Source organism: Ornithodoros turicata, chromosome 4 (assembly GCF_037126465.1).
Source record: "Ornithodoros turicata isolate Travis chromosome 4, ASM3712646v1, whole genome shotgun sequence".
NCBI classification, from domain to species: Eukaryota; Metazoa; Arthropoda; class Arachnida; order Ixodida; family Argasidae; genus Ornithodoros; species Ornithodoros turicata.
Window position 1 is genome coordinate 79,584,334 of NC_088204.1, and position 24,922 is coordinate 79,609,255.

General features: G+C 46.5%; 1 protein-coding gene across 2 annotated transcripts; it reads right to left on the reverse strand.

Annotated features, from left to right (window-relative positions):
- Positions 1-23,716, reverse strand: LOC135392044 (regulator of G-protein signaling 7-like). Of its 2 annotated transcripts, XM_064622670.1 has the most exons (15): positions 23,498-23,716; positions 14,897-14,993; positions 13,816-13,866; positions 13,625-13,749; positions 13,519-13,567; positions 12,931-12,995; positions 12,775-12,851; positions 12,627-12,708; positions 11,412-11,501; positions 11,271-11,332; positions 11,115-11,213; positions 9,453-9,656; positions 8,567-8,791; positions 6,978-7,295; positions 1-5,036 (listed from the first exon to the last, which is right to left on the reverse strand). In XM_064622670.1, the coding sequence occupies exons 1-15, from the start codon at positions 23,618-23,620 to the stop codon at positions 4,421-4,423; spliced, it is 2,283 nt and encodes a 760-aa protein (XP_064478740.1). In that variant the 5' UTR covers positions 23,621-23,716; the 3' UTR covers positions 1-4,420. The 2 variants fall into 2 exon arrangements, with proteins under 2 accessions (XP_064478740.1, XP_064478739.1); XM_064622669.1 differs by having other exon boundaries at positions 13,625-13,866.
- Between the last annotated feature and the right edge of the window lie 1,206 nt (positions 23,717-24,922).

A 24,922-nucleotide genomic window follows, 5' to 3' on the forward strand; every position in this document is an offset into this window, starting at 1 on the left:
GAGAGCGAAAAATGAACTTTAATGTATTTCCTACGGACATATTTCCATGCAGCATGCTACGTATAGCGACTACTGCTAAAGATGACCATGCATCGACTGAGGTTGTTCACAGCGTAAATAAATAGATTGCTCTGTATTGAGGCAGACGTGAAAAGAGTCTCGTAAAGTATATCACAAGCGCCAGGTGCCGCCTGCAGGAGTTCGTTATACGGGGGACAATGTGTGAGCATTTGGGTGTCCTTCGTACAACGGCCGGCCTCACAGGTCACTTTGCTCTGTCGCGTAGGGCATGTTCGACTTAGAGGCGAAAGTAGTCGAGTTGAGTTTCTGCAGGAAAGAAATGGCACTGAAACCCTTGTGAAGCGCGCGGAATTTGCCGGAGGATTCGTTATATCAAATCTTTTGATAAATCGAACAGTTCGATGTAATCGTAATATGAGCTGAAGAATTTCAATATATCGCTTCGAACATCGCTAGACGTCGAGTTTATGAAGTGGTTGTTCTTTTTTTCGCATATAGACAAATGTCTAGTAGTATGTAACGAATAATGTTAAGACAATTGTCCGTTTCCCGCGAACAGAAAAAAAAAAATCAAGTCAGTTAAGAGAAAGACAACAACAAAAAAGCAGCAACGAGTTAAACTGTACAAGCCATGTAAATGCCATCATACGACTTGTTGTCGACTATCACGAACAACTATTTAATTTGTGCTTACTTGGCCTTTCGCGTGAAAAATCATTTCCTATTTCAGGTACATCACACTCAAATTTTGATGCTTTTAAGTTTTAACTTTCAGTGCAAAATTTCACGCGAAGTCTGTGCAGAATATCACACCTCTTTATCCAGCTCATAGGCACGCAGAAAATTATCATAAGAAACGACTTAGTGAATTAATTAAACTTGCTACGTAAAAGCCACTGGTGTGGATTTATTGATGTGTCAGTTCAGAATGCAGGAGGACGGTACAAGGGAGTACAATTAAGTAAATAGCTTTGTGAAGCGCTGGCCTGGCAGGGGCTGACAGTATAAATAAGTAAATAAATAAATAAATAATCGAAACAGCTATACCACGAGGTCCCGTCTAAGTCGAACATGCTCCACTTTGCTCTGCAGACGGCACCGCACAGTAACAGAACAAAATAGATTAGCACTTTGACTGCAGCAACCCCTCTGATCTATACACTGGTCTACACTTGAACTGTCCTGTACACGTATATACAAGCCGACCAGGGAGAAGAACACTTCTACAAAGAACCAATAGAACGATCTCACTAATAAAAACCAGCACAAACTCCACTTGCTGGACATGCCGGCATTGTCTGGTGACGCACGTGTATTCATGGACGTCACGTGACTTGGAGTGTTGGAATGGGCGGGGGGGGGGGTCCGTGACAGCGAAGTTGGCTCCCGCCACGCCTAACGTACACCGCTCCGTTTGCAAGGGGGGGCAAAAGTATACTACACGTCCTGTTGGAGAGCACTGTCGCGGAACGTCAGTAACGGAGATGCTGATTTCTGATTGGACGCGAGACATGCAACGTCACGAGTTTCGTTCCTACGTCATCGATCACGGAACGCCTCGCAGCTGTTGACCCGATGTGGGGAGGAAGCGGGGAAGGGTGGGTGAGCGGCTTTCATGACGCAGCATCCCGCACGATAAGTGCGGAGTGCCAAAGCCTTCTAGCCTAAAAGGTGGTGTCCGCGAGGAATCCGGAATTTAAAGTTAATGTGATATCCACTTGGAAATCACACACACAAAAAAGTTTCACAAAATTCGTTCATGTTGTTTCAGAAAACATCAAAAACATCGAATATGAAACCAACTGCCAGCTTCCGGTTGGAACGGCCTTTCGCTGTTTCGCCTCTTCCGGTGGCGCAATTTGCATTGCCAGCGAGATTTCCAATCGTACAGCTGACGGCGTCTCCAGGCTGGTTGCAATCCGATACCACCGAAAGCGTGAACGGAGATGTTTCTAGCGACTGTTCGGCAGTAGACTGCGAGTCGGAAGCTAGACCGCACTTCGTGACAGGCAGCCTGCCTTCATAACCGCCTCCCGTGACGTCGGTCCGCACACTGTTGCCTGAATTCAGCCGGGAGCGCGCAGTCGGTTGCAAAATCCAATAGACCTCTGCCCGAAAAAACGTCATCATGACGTTGTGGAGACAGACTGAATCCGAAACAAATCGGAAGGGGAGGGCTGGGCTCCACGAATGGGCACTTTTTCGCTGCCTCCTATTGAAAGAAAAGTAGGACCGAAGGTCGCGTCCCTTTCAGGGACCATCGTAATCCTCTCAAGGCCGTGGCTTCCGGGCGCGACCTTGTTCGCCCCCTATAGCTTCGAGCGTAGTTCAACCCTACCAAATTGGTGGCGCTGTCGAACACTATGACGTCATTTGTTTACAAACCAGGGAGAGGTCTATTAAATTCATTTTCTAATGTTTCCGACTGTTTCAAAACGAAATATCCCGGTTACCCACCATTCCGACCGCACTGTCAGTTCAACAACGTTTTTCGTCCGGACACCACCTTTAAAGGAGGTCTACTCGATGCCTCCTCTGTCTCTTTCGCTATGTGGGCATTTGGAGGAGTCACCGTGTCGTCTGCTTCGCGAGATCGACGCAGACGATTTCAAAGAGAAAGCCCGAGTGGGGCAACACGCTCTGCAAGTAACTGAGCGTTCTGCGCATATCTCCTCTCCCGGTTACTCCACTCGGGAAGCCCCATTGGCTACGGCGGCGCCCTCCCTCTTCCCTCCCACTGCCTCCTCTCATGCGCAAAGACGCACTTGCACAGCGTACTCCGTGGCTACGACTTCGTAGGATTACGTCGCGTCCGTGTGGCGGTCAGGCCTTATTCAGTCTACATGGACTAGGACATATGCGTGACTCCGCCAGACATGATGGTTCAAAAGAGAAAAAAGTACGTGCGCTAGTTTTGGAAACTGGCAGCAAACATAAAACTAAGGTGGGCGAAGGCCGTCGACGTACGTGGGGTGTTCAACAAAGTGTTCAACTTCGTGTGTCTCGTACATGTCTCAAGGAGCGATTAGATGTTAAGAAACAGCTGAACTGGTACAGCGTGGAAGCAGGAGCAGCGGAAGACGTGAGCCATGCACCCGTTTTCGAACGATAGCAGCGCCCCCTTCTACGCTCCGGCTTGTACCAGTCAAGCTGTGTGTGACTTGGTAACTCCAGTAAGAGGGCTTCGCGACGCCATGTCGGGGGCCATGCTACGAGCTTGTCTACCCTGGCATTCCGAAACTAAAGGGAACCACGCAGACGACTGCGTAAACCGGAAAGACTAGCGGTGACGTCACTAGTCCACTCCAACTTTCGGCTTCATTTTTTTTGCGTGGAATGAGACCCTTCCTTCTTTCCTGCCTCTTAGAGTTCAATCTTAAAGGGTCTATCCATGGGTTGCAAGACTTCAAGGGGATTTCCCACTCGTGACGGCCATGTATACACTGCAGCCACCGCCGTTCCATTGCTCTTCTTTGACGAGGCGACATTTGAAGACTTGTAGAGAACGAAGCTCTTGCAAATGTTTCGCAAGAAACGGAAGAACTATAAGTTGTTCGCAGACAACGCTTAAAAATAATAAATACTGTGCGGGTATTCGAAATATCAAATATTCGATGTTAAGTTTTGGTACTCGAATAATGTACGGTCGTCGGGGTATCTGTCACCTAACTATGACGTCAGTATACATTGGCCATGACGTCAGCAAATGATTTTAATTTCAGCTGTACGTTTCAAATTAGCAATCGTGGGCAACACTGAATCGCGGTGTGGATTGGATTGGGTTAGTTTTTGTGTGCTTCTGGTGTGTCCCGTTGGGGTAATGCAGAGCTCGCGATCATCTTTCGATGTTTCTTCGATATACTGTGTTTCACTTCTAATTCATATTCGAAAGTTTCGCTATCCGCACAGCCCTAATATATATTTATATATATATGTATATTTATATACATTTACTATATATTTATATATACAACTATAATAGTCCTAAAAACTGCCTGTGCGCGAGCACCATATCTGGCTCAAGAGTAGATTTCGATGAGGACACACACTGGAAATATCAGCTATACTGTAGCGTTTGTCTATATCGAACTCTTTTGGTTTCACCTGAAAAAATGACAGAAAAAGAACGGCACTATATATGCAGCACACCCTTAGGTTGAATCGGAAGCTATGCATGGTCCTGAGAACTGCGTTTCTTTCATTGTTGCAGAAGCCAGTCCTGAGAGATAACACCTCTATTGTCGAGACTTCTTCGTCGAACTCTTCATGTCTTTAAAAACACCAACAGGAAGAGTGTAAGAGGAAGAAGAAGATAAAAGATACCGGAAGATATTCCACACTTTTTCTACGTTGCGCCGCGACTTCTTATAACATGAGGATACGCTGTGCTCTAGCATCCTCAGGTGGAGGATCCTACGTCAGAGATGCGAGGAGCTTTGGAAGGCGTACTGGAATCGATGCCAATACCGATGGCCGTTGCTGTACCGGAATCAGTTCCGGAACCCGTAGTAGACACTGAGACAGTTGCGGACGTGTCCGAATTCGTCACAATTGCAGTGTCAGTTGCAACGGTGACTCCTGTGCCAGTACCGGAGGCTACAACTTTACCGGTAACGGTAGTTCCGGAATCCTTAGGAGACACAGAGCCGGTAGCAGGCTCGAACTCCGTGACATCTCGAGAGCCAGCCGCAGTACCGGAACCAGTGGATGAGCCAGCAACCGCACCGGACCCAGCCACCGTCCCAGAACCCATTGGGGACAGAGCAGCTATTCCGGTTTCCGTGACAGCTCCCGATCCGGCTGCTGCACTGGAACCTGTTGACGAACCAGCACCTGTACCGGATCCCGTATCAGCTGTACTGGAACTTGGGTCATCGTCTGTGGTAGGTCCTCCCCAGACCCGTTGTGGCACTTGAAGTCTGGCTCCGGCCGCCGCGGACAGCTCGTGCATAAAATCTCGCGAACCGGAAGGTGATGAAAGCCTGCATCCGTTCAGCACGGAAATCGAAAAGAAGCTGAAGGGAAATGGATCGTAAGACAATTTTCATTTTGATCGTCAAAGACTTTTCGTAACGACCACAATAAGAGAGGTTTCGTTCCACAACGGGGAGGCACACGTAGAGAGTATCTTATCTCGTGCAGGCAGGACACAGGGTAACCGTTCTGCAATCTCTCCAACGGGTGTATGGCATGCTGAAGGCAACAACAATTGAAATTGTGCAGTACTGATCAGAGGGACATAGGGGTACATGGGGTACTTGGACATAGGTGCCAAGGCAGCATGGAACTTTATCCATTAGTTTACTTGAAACGTTCCCATCGAACATTTCTTTAAATTGACCGTGATGTTCCCGAGCCTTCACCAAAACCCATAAGGTCCTCCCAACCGTAAAAGGAAAGTAAAGCTGGCCACGGCACTGTTAACAGACGCTACTGAAGTCCGCCCTCATGGATAAGCCTTCTCTACAAACGGAGTGGTAGCTGGCGCTAATGAGACATGGAAGAACGATCACGACCTTCACAAATCCCGTGTCAATTAAGCAATAGCATTCTTTAATTCTGTGCAATAGTTGGTGAAGAAGTTAATAAGTAGTAAGTAGTTGGTGCAATGGTTGGTGAAGTTCCTTGCTGCCTGAGCAGCCACAGAATATCTATACTCAGGGCGGATATGTGGTGCGACGGGATAAAATGTTACTTCCGGTCAGCCTACGGTTCACAAGCAGCCTTAAGGACAAGCGATTCTCACGCTCGTAGAAGTAGTGTAATGATTACTCCGAGTCCGAAGGACAGCAGCTTTATCAGGATGGTAGCCAGAAAGATAATTTGGAGAGGGGGTTCTATGGGGACTTTACACAGGGGAGGAGGATTTCCCCATTGTTTCCTTCTACCAAATGCTGCTCTACCAAAGGTACGATTTCGGGGGTTTGAACCCCTCCTGACTACGGCCGTGGTAGCTATTTCGTCCTACAAATAAATTAATTTTTGTGGCCGTCCGGCTACGCGTATTCTTATGCCATGACCACAAGGACCAAGAGGGTGCCGACAATATTCTGGTCCTTCTTATTACTTGCGTCTGACTAATGCCACATCAAGGACAATACATCGATACTAGTAGTATAGAGGGGAGGTGACTTTCCTGCGTGGGGAGGCGGGACCCGTTTTGACCTTCAAACTCGTGCTGGCTCTGTGCGAATAACAAAATTTGTCGGTGAAGTTTTGTTTCTTATACAGCGAGAAAAATAAATTTTATTGTGTAGGTTAGTCAAAGTGCAGTCGAACCTCGTTTATATGACACTCGTTAATCTGACATCCTTATTTTATGACCATTGTGCTGGGGAACCATACCATCCTCATGTAACTCCTGCTCATTAATATTCGCTTTAATTAATTTCCAGAAATTAATGCATTCAATTAATATGCGCCATTAATAATCATACCTCGATGTGATCATACCGTGATGTACCGTGTATCGAGGTTCTACTGTAAGTTGATGTAAAACGAATGTTGATTTCGCGTGTTGAGGGCCAGCGAGAGAGAGACGCGAGGGTGGTGGTGGTTGTGATGGTGAAAGGGCTTGCCGTTGTCGGCCTCACGTATGTGGGCAACGTCACGACTGACGCCCTGGGGAAATGTGCGTCCTGGGCCGACTTCTAGGGGAACTGTGCCGACATATGCCTGACAGCGTCTGAGGAAAACCCAGGAAAAACCCCAGACAGCACAGCCGGCACCGGGATTCGAACCCGGGTGCCTCCCAGTCTCGACGTGGGAGGCACCGTGGGAGACGCGAGGGAAAGCCTATGCGAGGTGACCCGTGTCGAGCTATGGAGCATGGAAGATAACGTGGCGTCCCGCAGGCTATGTGGCTAACTCACCTCTCCTCTCTACTACTAGTGCTGAATACCGGCACAACAGCTTCATGCAGCTACGATAACTGCGACGCGACGACGACTACTCACCGACTACTGCGATCCGTTCCTGGTGACGTGGCATCCATGCTGTGCAGGTCACTGGTCGAATGCGAGTGTCTGCCGCTAAGAGGCCGTTGAGCGGATCCCGAGCCTTCAGAACCTTCCACCCTCTCACGCCGGAGGTCGCAGGTACTTCCCGAGAGAGGACGCGTTGCTGGGCGGGACGACGTCCCAGACGACGTAGCCACGGGGACCGAGGGGCCGGAGGCAGCGGCTACCAAGCCTGCCGACTGGGGAGTTGTAGACGTCGATACTACATTGCTGCCTTTTTTCTTGGTCGAGGAACCAAAGTGGAAGAACCTGCTGCTGATTTGTAAAAGGAAGATAGGTATCAAATGACAGACACGAATATCAAGAACTTGGCCTAGTTAAAGACCTGACTGCGATCCTAAAGAGAGAGGTCTAATTAATTATGCTATACATAAACATTCCTGGATCTAGCACATCATCACATCGCTTCCTCGGCCACAAAGCATTCTCGCCATATTGTACCTTCATTTGCTCCAGCAGGCGTAATTAAGAACGACCATATTTTCGCATTGCCTGTTGCGTGATATAGAAGTGTATGTTTGACCTTGCTACGAAAATTGAATGTTGTACATTTTATGGCCTTTGTGCCACGCATGCCATTGGCTGAGCAAGCAGTAGGAATAACTAAATGAAACGAAAGAGAAATAACAGGAGGTCAATAAGTCTGAGTCACTGTAGTAATGACAAACCCAAGCTATCCGGGGAGGACAGAGAGGGCAAGATGTACTTTCTCAAAGGTCCCTTTCTGAGCCAGTTGAGCTGTACCCAAGCATCCAAACCAAGTCCCTATCTACCGTCCTTTTCTGTCAGCCGAAGCTTGTTTCTTCCGAATGTTTCATTTGTTTTGATGTCATATAAAAGGAACTACGAAGCGAGTTTTTGATTGATAGTAGGGATGCTCCTGAACACACAACGGAAGTCTACGTTTGGGAAGCAAATGATTATCTCACCAGAAAATTTAAATGAACTACCGGGTAGCGCCGAGGAGTACCGGCGGAGTGTCGTGCGGAGAAATTTTACCCTACTACCGCTGTGCCCGAACACGTCATTGGCAGCCTAACGGTGATCGGTGTTTGGCTGACGAAAGCAGAAGGGACGTGGAAGAGAGGTCTGGACTTCTGATGGGATTTCAACCGTGCATGGTCAGAAAGCAGCACACTTTAATTGGGAAAAGTTTAGGTACAGTCAAACTCCTTTATAGCGAACACCTTTTTAACGAAAATACCACTACAGCAAATTTTTTTGCGGTTCCGTTGGAGCCCTATAGGTCCAATAATGGACATCCTTTTTAACAAAAATACCTTACTGCGAATTTTTTTTTGCTGTCCCCTGAGTTTCGTTGTAAAGGAGTTTGACTGTACACGAGTTTCTCGACAGGGAGAACAGCGTGTTGAGGAAAGCTTCTATAGGGCAGTCAGGAAATTTCACAGACAAGAGCACTCGTTCTGCATGATATATGCGGCGCAGGAGCATAGAGGATGGGCTTGATGTTAAGCAGGTGCGTCGCAGTCGCGTATGCTCATAGCGGTAACGGAACGTGATGTTACCTCTTACGTTGTCCCTGCTGAAGAGCTGAGCGTACCAGGAGCTGCCGGTAGTGTTCGGATCGCAGAAACCTCGGGTAAGTGTCTTTTTCCATGAGCGTGAACACATGTTGCTGGGCTTCATCCAGAGCAAAGCGGCTGCACGGCTCACGTACTGCTTCCTGAGTGAGTTCGAGTGTTCGCCCATCCAGGTTCACTTCACATGGCGCTCCGCGTGCAATGTATTCTCTGCAAGATTTTGGTTTCGGTGTCCTGTTACTAGGGTCATCTACTCCAGTGGAGAATGTGTCTAATGAAAGCTCTACGTAGGAGAGAGTGCAATTAAAATTCGAAACATCGATTGGTTGTCCTGTAGGATGGCGACAGTGAGATTCATGTCGTGACGAGTAGTCTCCAGATAACAGCAGTGTAATGAAGACTCATCAACGAACAAGTACTACACACTCTTAAAAAAGGGTGCACTTCAGCTCCTTCTTACCACATATATCACTCCCCTTTTGGAGAGTACAATTACTCTCAAAAGGGAGTCTCCTCACTCCCTTCAGGGAGTGAGGAGACCCATAAACTCCCTACTGGAGAGTAATTGTACACTACAAAGGGAGTGATATATGCGGCAAGAGTGTGGTAACTCCCCAAAGAGGAGTTACTGTACACCCCCTTTTTTAAGAGTGCACTACTGACGCGCGACACCATGTTGCTTTCCCGCATTTTCTGCATGTCGGCCAGGCTTCAAATTAGTAGTCTTCATTGATGCTAGCCTGTAGAGAAGTATTTTTGTTGTATTTTTAAGGTTTTAATTTGACTCTCCCTGGTACATTTGCTATCTGCGTCATAGAGTAAAAGGAAGCAACACTCCAACCACCACACAAGCTGCCGAAGAAGAGCTTACTCATGTATGGCCCTGACGCGTTGTGCGACGTCCCGTTGTGAGCCATGGCGAAGTTCCTGGACGGCATTCCAGAAGAGAATATTTTCGTGGCTGTATTCCTTGCGTAGGTAGATCTCGAACTCTCGCAGCCCAGTTGGGTCAGACAGCAATTCTTCGAGCGATAGAGTCCACCGTTTCAAACGTTTCTCGCTAGGCGTGTCCGTCCTGCACGTATCAAAGCAGAAATTTGCGTTATTCTTTCGTCAAGAGGGCACGTATATGTCTTCGTATTCCTTCAGTTTCACAAAACTGTTGATGGTGTACCTCGCGTTCGCGTCTGTGTGTTCGTGTCTTCAGCTCGTGTTCGTTTCTTCGGGCTAAAACTTCGCACAAAGTATTGTTTTCTGCTTTAATCTCAGTGTGAGGAACCTGGAGGGACCTCGTTATCTGATAAAGCATATGGGACGAGTTTAATTCCTAAGGGCACAACCGCCCGCAAGTGGCAGCCACGGCGTCACGCGTTTCTGCGTAGTCCTGCAAGAGTCACGACCAGATGTCACTGTTGTTAGTGCCGGTTAAGTTGGCACTTTATGTGGTTGTGAGGTTGCAGCTCTACTCGGAGCTCGCGAAAGTGTATCTGATAGCGTCACGTCAGGCAAATTTCTGTGGAATTCCCTTTGAGTAAAAAACAAACCTCGTTCTAGTCGCTTTATCAGACAACGAAGCCCCTCCAGGTTTCTACCATTTTGTGCCAAGTTCGACCGCCTCCACGGGTAAGTAAACATTGCAGGAGCAAAAGAAGCGACTTTTAAAGGAGCACTGAGGTGACCCACCCTTTTTTTTCGCTGCGGTGTGTTTCAGTGAAACGAATAAAAGCGTTCCCACTAGCGGGCGGGCACTCTCACAGCGGCGAACGGCGAGAGTGTCCACGCCGAGGTTCGCCGTACTCTCGAGATGAACCGACGACGGCGAGGGAAGCGAGACTTCGACGCGCGTCGTCTATTTTCATGCGCCACGGACCCTCGTCTTGTTCTTCGCTTTGATTGGTTGGTCGCTGCCGTCCGCTGTCGTCAGCCGCGTACGGAGCGACTGCTTGGACGGCGCCAGAGAACGGGCCTCCAGCGTCCTCCAGATGACTTTTCTGCCGTTGCGGGCGCCGTTCCGGGCTCCCGCAGGGCAGTGGGGACGCGCCTATAAATGAGCTCCTGCGAACGGACGACGAGTGCGACCTACAGAGCGCGCACGAGGCCTCCGTTCCGCACACCTTTACAAAAATCCTCCACTCGTGAACAGAGCGTATCGGAGAACGAGGGAACGTCGTGACGTAACGTGGTGCCCGGGCACGTGACTCGTGACGTAAAAGAGCACAGCTGAGAAGAAAGAAGAAAAAAGGCACGAGGGTTTCCCTACGTCATGCGAGGATCGTGTCGGCCGTCCGCGGTTGCGCAGTTATAATACACCGCCGCAGAGCGAAAATATTTTGCGTGGCGGTTCCTGGTGGACAGCCTGACGAATGAGACAGGGTTTGGAGCCGCGTTAAATAAATGTCACCTCATTGCTCCTTTAAATTTATGCTTAGGTACCCTGTGCTTCTATGTAGGATAGAACACAGGCAGAAGATTATCTTTGAAGACTGGAGAACGGGTCAGTACTCAGTGTCTGACCATTTCAGGTTTTACTCACTGCCTGCTTTCTATCGTCCAAAGTGCGGGATCGTCCGTTATCCAAGGGTTGGTGGTGACGCCCCCGAGAAAGCTGTCGAAGTCCTTATATTCTTCGTACCTGCGCGGTTTAAGGTTAGGCTGACAGCAGATGGCTATGGAACAGAATACAGCTTACCTCTGAATTATCTGCGAGACCTTGGTTCGTGATCGGGCTAAATTTCTTTTCAGTATTTCCATCTGCGGATACAGGTAAGAAATATCACGTGTGTGCCGAAGGATAAGAACTATCTATTAGGCAGAATTATACAACGCGTACTTCGCGGCGCAGGTCGTCTCTTGTCTTCTTTCGCGGAGGGCCCCGTCTGTTGGGAACTGGACTCTTTTCTAGGCAGCTGGTGCATCCAGGCTGTAACAGGCATACAAGGCACAGGTGAAACGCGGCGGAACCACGTTAGTGCGATGTTTCGGAGGAACGCAGGTAAAATCGTAATAGGAGGGAAGCACAAGGATCTCAAGCAGCACAATGTACTGAAAGTCGAGTGCAATGGGGGTGGACGGTATGTGTCTTATCAATGTTCTTTAGTTTCACAGGTCTGTTCAAGGCATTCCACCTACCCGTCCACCCCCATTGCACTCGACTTTCAGTACATTGTGCTGCTTGAGGAAAGAAGAAGGCGTCACTGACGGGACACGAGATCATATCACGAAAACATTCGATGTCATCTGGGATTGTAGAGAACCCATAAGAAAGGGCGCTCTGCTGATAAGATAATCGATAATTCCTGGCTTTATGTCGCAAGACAAGTATGCTACTGATAAGACGCGAAGTGAAATATCACGAAGTAGGTTATCGTATTATCAACGTTATGGCAAGTCAATAGTGAGTTTTAGTATACCGTTGATAAAGTTATCGTGCCTATCGGAACCAATCGCAGTGGTGCATGACTTTATCCATTGATTGGTTCCGGTTGATACGGTTCGACGCAAGCCACCGTTATCAACGGTCTGCTAAAACTCTCTATTAGAGAGTTTTAGTGCATCGTACGCTATCACCTTTGCGTACGTAAGGAATAGCGTTGGTGGTTCTGCGCACGCGCAAAAAAAAAAAAGAGAGCTTCGCGCATTGCGCACAACCACCACGCTATTCCTTACGTACGCAAAGGCGATAGGGTACGACGCACCAAAGCCCGCTATTAAGAAAGGTTATTACATCTGTCCGGGAGTATACTGCGCCGTCTAACGATGCCGCGTATAACGATGCTGCTGCACCAGTCCCGCTTATGTCACGTGACACTTGTCGCCCAATAAAACGGCGGTATTTTGTAAGAAAGGCGCTACCAAAAACAGCTTTCTGGGATACGACAGTTAGACCAGCACGCACGTTCTCGTCTGGCTCCGAGGGATCACATGGTCTGAGCCGGGGTAACAGACGAGACCTTACATCGATGTCTGTACCATGCATATGGGTACACTAGCAGCTTGTACATGTACGTAAAAACACGAGAGAGTGAGAACATATAAAGGGACGTACTGGAGGTCTGTGAATTCTCCAGTAGGCTCTTTCTTGACTGTTTAGAATCAACTTTTCTGTCTTCTTGCGTTCCTTCGCCAGACTGTGCACAACAGAACGATTACCGTAATCCTATCTAATCGAACGCACGAATGAGGATTGACCTTACCTGGCCTGTTCTTCGGCTTGCATGCATATGAATTCCCATTTGTGAAATAGTAGTTTCTTCAACCTCTGGAGTGCTTCCTGGAAACAACGATAACCACGAGGGTTAACTCCTGTGAAACTTCTTTTGGACGACGAGAACTCCTTCTGTTGCCCGTACCTGTTCGTACTCTTCTAGTGCGTATTTCTGCTTGTTCCTTAGCGACCGCTTGACCAGGTAGATGGCTGAGCAAAAGGACATTCCAAAAGGCATTGAAGGATAGGAGACGCAGAAAGAACCTCACGAATGATGGCGCATACAAGGATGCCCTACCATATATCGATGCCCTATATGCCCTATATCGATGCGCTACCATATATGGTGACCTTGGTGGGAAATGTGGACACCTCTAAATGTTCAAGGGACATGAGAAGAGACGCGAAGCTGGGACGATTTTTTGGGTGTATTTTCGAGCCAGTATATCTCAATATTCTTATCTTACTACCACTATCATGTTCTTCGTCTGTCCAACTGCCGGACGCCTAGATCTGATAAGCCCCTAAGGCTATGAACATGGTAGTGCACTTAATGTTTCTCTATTTCATAACCGGGTAATACTGGAAATACTGACAGTACTTTTATGTGCAACACTGTAGGTAGCATTAATAGTGCACATTGGTAAACGCAGCTTACTCTTACTTAAAGTGTATAGTCTTCGAAATATTTTAGTAACTGAGACCAATCATTACTTTACATCTTCATTCTTACCATAGTCAGTGTTGTCGGGCTGATACCGCGATGGCCAGAAGTAAGGAGTCTGAGAAGGAATCGGCAAGCGTTAGTGTTAGCCACATAGTGTTGGCCGCTGATTCACCTGGAAGCGATAGAGGGTGCTGTCATCCTTGATGGCGTAACTCTTGGCGTTGTCACTGACAGGGAAGAAGTAGCCATGCTGGCACAGGAGGTTGGCCAGGTGTAGAGCTTCTGCAGCCACGGGGCCTGCACAACATCGTAACAGTGTTATACCCAGTGTTATAGACCTGGAGTACTTCTGAATATACTTACTCGGGTCCTCGATGTCTAAGTTGTCCATGAGCCACTCCACGACATCATAACCTGCATTCGAAACCAACCCAGTCAGACTCTTTACGAACCCCACTCTTGAACCCTACTTGAACCATACTACTTGAACCAGTGATTTATCTAGGCCCCCCTACACCCCCTAACACCGCCCAAAATCTAGAGAATCCTTTTTTTCTTTTTTCGCTCGAGAAGTGCGTAGTTCTGGCTTCGCCTCATTTGTATACAACAGTTTTATACAGATACAGATTTATATCAGACACAGAGATACAGATACAGATTTATATCTCAGAGTACGTGCTTGTTTCGGGATTTTTGCGAAAGAGGGTGGATTCAAATAGTGGACGCCTGCAATTCCGCTGTATCGCATTTTCGCGAAAATATCTAATTGCAAAGTTAATCGATGCATTTTAGGTAATTAGTCGTGCAGTATAGTTATATGCTCTTTCCCTCAGAACGTACGCCTGGCCGCGTAACCCGAACGCAAAAATGGCATCAGTGCTGCTCTCACAGTAAAAAAAAAAAAATCTGTAAAGGAATAAAAAAAAAAAACACCCTGTATGTCTAGTCATTTGAACATTTTTTCAGAGGATAAGGACCTCTGGAATTTTGTTTCTATCTAATTCCTGTGGTCTGCTGAGAGCACAGCCAATCAGCTCCTCTGAGGAAATACAAGGAAAGTCAGTAGCAAGCCAGCCCGCCTGTGCAAGCCTCTTTTTAAAACCACAACGAAAAAAAAAATGTCGTCACGATGTCACGTGGCGCATGATCGTCACAGGGTTTGCATCTCACCAGTTGAAGTTCTCACTTGGTTGGTTGTGTTATGACTGATCACACGAAGCGAAGAACTGAAGTAGCATACAAATACAGTCAAACTCCTTTACAACGAAACTCAGGGGACAGCAAAAAAAAAAAAATCGCAGTAAAAGTATTTTCGTTAAAAAGGATTTCCATTATTGGACCTATAGGCTCCAGCGGGACCGCAAAAAAAATTTGCTGTAGTGGTATTTTCGTTAAAAAGGTGTTCGCTATAAAGGAGTTTGACTGTACGCGTAACTTAACTCACCCAGGAATGCACAGGGTATGGAGGTGAGAAACAACTTCTGGCTGCGAACGGGAACTCCGCTCTCTGGATGCTGCATTTCACGAATCAGCTTTTCCATCTGAAATTCAAAGGCGAGATGAAATTTCGCCGATTTCTATACGTGCACTCTGTGTCGTGCGCTCCCAACACGCCGTATAAATAAACGGCAATTATCCCTAAAATATCCCGCGGTGGATATTTCGCAATGTACAGGGAAAAGCGTAGTCATCCTTTTTACAATCATGAGAAGTTATGGACACTCAAACTTTGTTTGCCTCTTCGAAATGTCAATAGACCTCTACCCGAGAAACGTCATCATGACGTTGGTAGACAGACTGAAACCGAAACAAATCGGACGGTTCCACGATTGGCCACTTGTTCGCTGCCTCCTATTGAAAGAAAAGTAGTCGCGTCCCTTTCAGGGACCATCGTAGTCCCCTCAAGAACGTGGCTTTCGGGCGCGTCCTTGTTCGCCCCTAGCTTGGAGCGTAGTTGAATTCTACCAAATTGGTGGCGCTGTGGAACACTATGACGTCATTTGTTTACAAACAGGGAGAGGTCTATATCGTCTATGGGGTTCATGTGGCATGTGAGCACAGCCCTCCAATTTTCTCGATAGATTTTTTTTTTTTTTTTGTTCACGTGCTTTACACAAAAGCACTCGTTAAGGTTGAAGAGAACGTAGCTGATGAGACCGTTTGAAACGGAAGTGATGGAACTGAAACAAAGGCACTATTAGTACGTAAATGCGTTTAATTTGTTTGATTTATTTGTTCACGAAAAAAAAAATATGTGAAGACGATACGCGTGGCTTGAGTGGGTACCGCTGTATAAAATAGTGTTTTTGTATTATATTTCTTCTTAATTATTATATTTATATGAAAGAGTTCATTTTATAGTATAGTATTTTATCCAAGCATACAAACATTTGACCGGTTGGACATTCCCCAGTATCCTTCAATGTAATCAGGAGGGCAACCGAATAAGCGAATATGAACGATATGATAAAGCGGCGAAATTCCGGACCCTGTATACCCTGTACCCAGTACCCCCTGTGATACCCTGTGACCCCCTGAATACCCTGTACCCCCTGTGATAAACACCAAACTGACGAAAGCCATGTGAGCGTTATACTGCTCCGTACGGGATCTTTCCGTGCGTTCCCTTTCGCTGCCTTCTTTCCCCTTGCACCCTTTTCCCCTTTCCTTTTTTTTTTTCTAGGGCATCTTGCCGCCCCCTCTCTGGCAGAATACAATACAGCCGTACTCTGTACGTTTACCTGGCACCGCTCATTGGTCCTTTTGGATCTACGTAGTGACTCAGAGTCATTACAGTCGTAGTCATGATAGAATCATTACGCAACTCCGACAGGACCCATGACACTCTGTACAAAAAAATTCTGCAGGCTGACTCACCTTACGTGAAAACCCAGATTATTATTTGATAACAACATTCTGCGACCACTAACTTCCTAGAGAAGACATATTCCGGACGTCCACGGGACGAATCGCGCGTGATATTGATAACGTTTACCTTGTGCGGCGCGGGCACTCCAATGTCGATGATTTTAATGTGTCACGAACGGATCATTATGAGTTCGTTTTGCAGGCATATTTGTCATCATTCTTAATTTCCAACCCCGCCCTATACACGGTACTGGTGTCTGGATCGAATATTGGAGAATGAAACGACACTCATTGTAGAGCTCTGCTTCATCGGTAATAATGCGTAAACATTGTGTTCTTGCTTTCACCTTCGGTAGGATCTGTTGTCGTTAGCCGCTTTTAAAGTGCCGTATAAGCACCGTGATGCAACCGTGGCTACGGTCGGTGTATAGACGTGGACAGATGCAGAGAGCACAGCCGGAAGAAGTGGGAGGCAGAGGGGGGTAAGTATATGCGTCCTGGGCCGACTTCGGAGGCAACTGTGCCGACCTTCGTCTGGAAAGCCTTGCCATGAGAAGACACAAGGAAAACCTCATGCAGCATATTGTGCAGAGTTTCGACTTAATCGGTTTTATTCGATAAACACGGGGAGTGGACATGGCAGTCTATTCCTCGGCCCCTCCCCTCCAATAAAAAAGTACTTCGCATGCTAGAAAATATTCCATGCCGTCATACCACAAAAGGTCTCTGAAAAATATAAGATTATTAATAATTGGAAAATACACAACTACGGGTTGTCTAAGACATACTGCGCAGCAATAAAAAACAGATATAGCAGAATATTTTTGTCGTTATTTCAGCTTTCATGCTCTACGCACTATTATCCCCTTCGTTCACGGCTGGGCTATTTCCCGATCCCGAATCAATTAGAATTTGAATCAATTTGAATCAATTAGAAACCAATGTTAGAATTTACTGTGCCTGCGCTTCTTAATTCAATTGAAGATGTCGGCATTGACGTCGTGTACAGTTAAAAAGGTTGACATTGTCGATTATTTTTCGTGTTCTTGAGTCTTTTTTAATTTGATTTTATTATTATATACTCGTGTGCGTTACACAGCGATTATATTAATTTAATCGCTAAAGCGCGGATTTGCATGCAAACGCATGTTTTTTTTTCTCGATATGGTTTCGTATCTGGACGATGAAAAAAAAAAACACTTTTGGTCTTGGTTTGGGACCGATCAAAAGGGTTCTATGTTACATATAAATGCATGTTTTGCACGTTGTGGCATATCTCGCATGAAAGTGCATGGAAAATTCATATTTTGCCATATTTTTAGGTGTGACGACGTACTACTTCTTTTTTCATGGATGGTTTTTACTGGTTTCGGGTACGGGTTGGGTCGTCTTTCGCAAAAAATTGCGCTCGCAATCCAATATTTTCTTCGTTTCTATGAGGTGAGGTGTGGTGTTGATCCCTATACCCAGGCTGCTCCATCCTCCACCGCGTGCATGGCTGATGGGCCGTACTTCACCTTCACCACGTTACTATCACGAAGATGGGCGGCGTTCACATTTTAATCTGAACTGAATTAATTAATTTACTTTACTTTAATTAAACTGAAAGCCATGACGAAACAAAAGCCTGTGCATGGGCAACACGAAAAACACGAACACAGACGTATGTTCGTTTTTTTTCGTGTTGCCCATGCTCAGGAATGTTTCGTGATGTATCTCGTCCACACTCTTTTATCAATTTTCAACCTCTTTATCAATATCAATATCAATATTATTTACGCTATTTTATCAATCACGAACGCAAAGCCTTCAGCTCCATGATTTATACGTGTGACGCAAGTATATCCTTTGCTGTGTTCTGCAGAACGAATGCGACTTTATTTAACCGTATATTATCGCTAATAAAATATTCACTTTCTTAAAAATAGGCATTTGGTGCATTGGTTTCGTATCAAGAACAATGAAAAACATTGCATATATTGAGGACTGTTACTGCATATTTCGAAGATTATCAGTGCATAGTTGCATGCATAGTGCATGTTCGTATTTCGGCTGTTTTTAGTGCATATTTATCCGCACTCTAGTGATCACCAGTTTATTTCCGCTGTTTATTTATTTATTTATTTATTTATACCCTCAAGGCGTAGCTGCCTTTTGCACTGCTGTATGGGACATGAGCCTAGTGAAGTTTTATCCTGCGGCTTTTTACTTGTTTCCATTTCACGCTTTTGCGAATAAAGCATTATTATTATTGTTATTATTATTATTAACTATACTATAAGCACTCGCCGGTAAATTCTAAGTGATCGGATTTACGTAATAAAAAAGAAAGGCCGATTTTCCTCAGTGCAAGAAAGGTAATATCACGGTCCCCATGACTATCCGTTCCCATGACTGGCCTAAGCGGGAGCTTCTCCCGGGTTCCGATCGCGGCGCCGCCAGGAGGCGCCCGTTGTCCCTAGGCCAACTTTTTGATGGAGCTGCATGACCAGAAAGCTATCAGGGGACCGTGGTAATATGCAGTGTCTTACCCTGTTCCAGTCATTCATATTTCCGAGGTTTACGAGTGAATGCAGCTCAACAGAGTAAAATGGTCAATTCTAAAAGCGATAAAAACCTCCAGTGCGAGGGGACAACGAAAGGGACAAAGGACGTGACAAACACAGCACTGTAACTGGAGTTGTAGCTGTTTTTTTTAATCGCTTTTAGAATGGATCGCCAACCCGCCCGGATTTTAACTTTATTACAGTAAAATGGGTCTAGCTTCTTACTAGGGACATTGTACTGCACATCGACATGAACAGAGGGTAGGACGTACCTGTGTTCTTGCGCCATTTCGTGCAGCATACTCTCATCGAGTATCTCGTGTAGTATACCACATGCTACCGTGGGCAGGGCTACAATCCTTGAGAGCTGAACCCTATAACATTTTCACTTACGTTTCTACGAGCAGGTCGCTAAGCGCGATGCTATGGAAACGGAAGCACCGAACATCTATGCAAGAGAACACTCTGAATTGGGGGTGTCTGCAACTGACAGCGACAGCTCTGTAATTTGTAAATTCTGCCGGTTGACCGTGAGCGTTCGTGGTGGGAGTTTGTGCAAGCAACTTGTGTAAGTACGCTTGCATGTATGACAATTCAGTGTGATTGAGCCTGCCGAGCTATAGATACAATTTTACGCTCATCGAGTTAAATAAATAAAAAAAAAGGTTGTGCTCAGCGTTGCTGGTACACTTCGTTTTTTTTTTCCTTTCGTTTTTTTAGTTGCTCACTACATGGAGATTTCTGCGGTAAGCTCTGGCAATGGACCTGTACGAAGTTCCGTTTTTTGAAATCTCCGGAAAACTCAGCATTCTCGAGAAGTTGAAATCCTCGATAAATATAACCCCGACTTTTGCCAAATAAAACTCCGAAAAGTCGTGTTGTATTTTCTGTATATATTCTTTAATACTTGGTGCAGTTGCAAGTATACACTTACACCATGTCGCTACATGCGGTCATTACACATCTCGACTTCCTGTGGCGGCGTTGTGGCTACGCTGTACACTTATATATACAGATCGGAACCCTAAGTTATGTAGCAGGATTTAAATCATTATGTAAAATGTAGCAGGATTCGAACTCAACACCTCCAACTCTTCAGCATGACCTTGGACACACTGCCACCTAGCGAATGTTCCATGTACTCGGCCACTGCGCTGGTTCTAGATATGTGATGTAATCTCCATTATTACCACACGTCTCTCCATCACTATACGCTATCCTATGACGCGGCTAGTGTAACATTCATTACCGTTTCAGATACACATAATTTTCACGCATTCTCATAATTACCCTCGTAAACTAAGAAGCACCAATCCGTTCACCTCGAACACTCGACCCATCCCACGATCTTCAGCAACCTTGGCTGTCTTTCCCACAAGCCCAACGTGCTTCCCAACCCGTTCTCTCCGCCATTACTAAGTTTTGGTCAATCAAACTGATAACTGGCAGTATAATGGCTACCCACCGTGATGTTTCCAAAGCGGACATATCGGCCATTTATTTTGGTACCTCTCTACTTTCTTTGGTATTTATATGCCCGTGTCCAACACGCATGGCTGATCGATTACTTTGGAGCACGTCAGCGGTATGGATTGGAATTTTTGTTTATCTACGCCTGGTTCGGTTCCAGGTATGGGGAAGATCACCAACGAAAAAGTAAAAAAAGAAAAGAGAAAAACAAAGGTGGTGGTGCTAGTGCTGAAAGAGCTTGCCGTTGTCGGCCTCATAAAACAACAAAAAAAAAAAAAAAAAAAAACTCAGGTTGTCGTCTGCTTCAGCAAATCGCAGCAGACGACATCAAACACAGGCTTTCTGTGGCTACTGTGGCTTGTGGCGGCTCGTTTCCACAGCTACAGCCGCCGAAAGCACGGCCGTGATCGGAGGACTCATAATGACTACGTCACGACGTTTAAGCTTTGTTTATCTTGTTGTTGTTGCCGCATATGTGATGCCACCAAGAAGTGAGGCCAACCGCGTGACGTCACCACTGGTCTTCCGGTTTCGGTTTTACAGATGCCTGCGGTTGCCTGCATAGCATAGTTTCGGAATGCCTGGATAGGTGTGTATATATCCTTTAGCGTGCCAAGGTGGCCCCCAAAGTGGCGTGTGCGGAGCCTCCTCATTGGTCTTCTCAGGTAACGTCACTTTTACGGGGCTTCAAGAGAACTTATTCCTTCCTTCGTGGAGTGTCTCATTGTCGTCTGCATCGTCATCGGCTGGTTTTGAACTCTGCGGACATGTGGTGTGTGAAGACAGTCCCGAAAGCAACGTCGTGCAGACAAAAGAAGACCATCCTTTCTCCCCTTCTTAGTTTCAGAAACTACAGGCGTCGTCTGCATTTTCAAACACAGAAGGCAAGTGGCTACGAGTGGCTTCCTGTGCGGCTGAAGGCGGAACGTTTCCATGGTTACGCCTCTGGAAGCGTGGTTGTGATTGCGGAGATCATTGACGGTAAGCTTCGTTCGAGTAGCGAAGGCCCGACCTTCAACTTGTCGTTATCTCATAACGCGCGTTAACTTGCGCGAACCTACCACAGTGGCTTTGGAGCGCGCGAACTTTAAATATAACGATGACGATCGCGATGTGAAAGTTGAAGATCGGGGCCGTTTAGTCCACAAGTCCGTTGCTCTGGAAGCCATTTCACAGGCTACAGGTACGCACATCGGCAAATAGTCGCGTGTACAAGGTATATCCCATACGAAGCCTCCTCCGTCTTTTGAAGTAACGTCACAACTACAAAGTCAAAGGGCAAACCCACAATTTATGCGCTATGCGTCACTTGCACCACTGTCTTGTTTGAAACTTCTTTAGGGTATTTCCTTCGCTTCTGTTTTACAGGCGGGTACAGGTACCCCCGCTTATTGGACGGAAGTATAATACGACAGAAACACAGAACGCTTATCTTGAGCCTAAATACACGCGGGTTAATATCACGGTGTTACCTACAAAAATGATGGTAGCTAGACACAACAAATTTAGTTTGATGCCACAATCAGCAGCAGGTGCTGCTGGAACAGATAATGCGACAAAATAAAAAACTTAATAAGTGTTAAATAAGTACATTCTGTTTCTGAAAACCTCAGTAATAATCCGAATCCAATCCAAAACCAAAATCCAAACGTACAAACGGAAGCAGACGACAGCACCATGGTGAAGCAGACGGCCAAGCATGCTTGTTGTCAGTAGACGTTGCTTGCACGTTGCATGACATAACGCACGCGTACGCTGACAGGCACGGAATATATTCTCGGAATTAGCAGGATCAACATGATTGAGTGACAGCTCCAATATTATAGGCTGTTATAGGCATCCATTGCAAACGACAAGGCCGCGTCACATGACCACCGCCATGTCAGACTGGCTGGCGGTTTTAACTCCACGCGCGTGCGTGACAATAGAGTACCACATGTATATTCGAATCAATCACCTCGCACCTGCGTCGAGACACAGACTCGTGGCCTTTTCACAACGTTTGTATTATGTGTTAAACGTGTGAAAAATATAGTGTTGCCCTTAAACTGGTCTACTGCGTACGTACCACGTTAGAACGAGATTTATATACGTTCATATATAATAAGAGCTAGAGGACTAGTAGAGCTATAATGCGAATGAGCGATTACCACTATTTGCTTATAGCGTTATTTTGATTTTCTAGTTGAGGGCCGGCTACTTTTCAAACCAGTTGCTGCGTGAATATTACGGCCCTGACGAGCTTCAATAGTGTTCATAACTCCCGTAAACACTGATGTCCTAGACACGCAGCTGCACGTACAAAATATAGAGCAACAGCACTTGCCAGAATCGCACGCCGCTCCTGAACTTTAAAACGCCTTGGCTCAATAACTCACAAGCAGTGCACATATACGAATATTGGAAGGGTATCTGAATTACATTTGTTTTCGGCGCAATTATGTCTCCGCAACTATATAGTTTACTCTAACTAAAATTGCAATTTGTCACTGCCACGATACCCTTTGACCGTTCCAATATCTATCCGATGTATCGATTATACCTTTTTGAATTTCAGACTCAACGGTTCACTCCAAATACTATACATTCAGCGACATTTGAAGCACGAGCGTGTATGTGCCGAGTCAGCACGAAGAAATATTCTGCTCCCTCCGCTTTATTGCCACTTCTTGCGCACTAACCTGCGTGCCGTCAGGTTTTACCGTGTCACCCCTCATAACCCACTTGAAGAACCAGCCGAGAGGTATATATCCGCGGGATGAGGACTCCGACGAGGACATCCACGCTTCAGGCACACTTCACAGTCTCCGTCTTGTCCCTTCCGACCCAACACTTGGAAATAAAAAAAAAAAACCAAACTACCAGAGGGGGGGGGGGGGGGGAGAAAAACTCGCAGACAGAAACGATATCCTCGCGATTTGAAAGCACAAACTCCGTCGTCGCATCGGCGCCGACGACTGGCTCGGCCCTTCCTTTTTTTTTTTCTCCTTCTTTCTTTCTTTCCAGTTCCGCAGCCATTTCGTGTTTCTTGAACTGGTAACTCCGTTAGAGATTTCAAAATCATCTCGGATTCCTCTTGTCTCGGGTCGTGAGCCACGGAACCGCGGGCCTAACCTTTGCTCCATTTTTTCGCGAGGTCAAGAGAAGGGGACAAACGTTACCTTGGCGAAGACAGGTTCCTTGTAGTGGTCGTCGGCGGCGTCCATTGCGTCAGCGGCGTCGTGTTGACCGCCGGGGCTCATACCGTCAACGTGTTTCCCGCTGGGCGGTAGTGCCAGCGACATGGATGCCGCACAGCCACGTTGAGGGCCAGGAAGAAGGGCATAACAACATGCCTCGCTGGCTATCGCGACGGGATCCCTGGGCGCTTGCGTCGTCGCCCGGCGGTGCACGTTATTGATCGGTCTGCGTGCGCACGGCCACCGACGAGGCTTGCCGGCTTTTGCGGACACCTGTATGCATGTTGGTCCCGTGTCCGGTTGTTTGCATGCGAGGATCGCTTTACGGAGGCACGCGGATGGGACAAGCGAGTTGGGTCTACACGATGGGAGGTATACCGGTTGGAAAAGAGAGAAGGGATGGGATATGTCTGCGGCTCCTTAATTGGAAGTGATTTATTTATTTATTTATTTATTTTCTCGAAAAGAACGTGGAAAGCTAAAGGAATAGTGCTGGAGGTCAAAATCTGAAAAGCGTCGAGTTACACTGATGCACCCGTTCTATGGTAGAGAGAGAGAGAAAGATAAACGCAAGACGGATTAAGGGTGTAAATGAACATCAACAGGTGTTACCGAGTCTCCCAATAGTGTTCGTTAAGATATGCTCTCTAGGGAATTAAAATTTTGTTGCATCTCTTGAATACACGAAGCCAAATGCTATGTCCACGTCCTCGTGTGACGTCACTCGAAAGCCGAGCTTGTTCAGGGACTATAGTACGTATCCTGTCGCTTCAACGGTGAATTGGGATTGATGATGATATACTTCACAATAGGCAGGGAGGTATATCATATATTCAGGTGTCCTAACCTTTTCCAGCACAAGCCGACCTATAGGCCGTTACGTACCTGCTAAATCAATTTCGGTTTGGCTTAAGCCTGGCGCCTCCCCCCAAATTACCTTCGGATCTCACAAAACAGAAACAATCCTTCTGTGCTTGCCGTGACCGAATGCCTGCTATGCGTGCACTCATGCAGTTTTTGAAATCATCTAATCTTATACTGATATCCTGTGATCCTATATTTGCGCTGTCCTCATGGAACGTTGTCGGCGTCGGACAAAACTTACTGGTTCCCACTCTCCGTGAGATTTGCTCTGCGCCAACTTGTATTTTGCCCCCGTTACGTTTTAAGGACCCACGCTCTCCATCTTTTTGTCCTTCAGTCTGAGTTTCAGCGAGGTTCGCCGCTTTTTTTTTTCTTTTTTGCTCGTGTTTTTTTTTGTCGTTCATGTATATAGGTTCCCAGGGTAGAGCTGCCGGAGTAACCAATCCTGGCCCCTATCGGCACTAGCAATTACCCACATTTCTTCTTTTTCGCCTAACCTAACCTAAACTAACCTAACCTAACCTAACCTAACCTAAACTAACC

Excerpts from the sequence above, each read along its gene's own strand:
- LOC135392044 (XM_064622669.1), bottom strand. The coding sequence starts at position 23,620 with ATGTCGCTGGCACTACCGCCCAGCGGGAAACACGTTGACGGTATGAGC. Across the intron at positions 12,852-12,930 it reads CACTAGAAGAGTACGAACAG|GAAGCACTCCAGAGGTTGAA; the intron begins GTACGGGCAACA and ends CGTTGTTTCCAG. Across the intron at positions 11,214-11,270 it reads GTCTCGCAGATAATTCAGAG|GTACGAAGAATATAAGGACT; the intron begins GTAAGCTGTATT and ends TAAACCGCGCAG.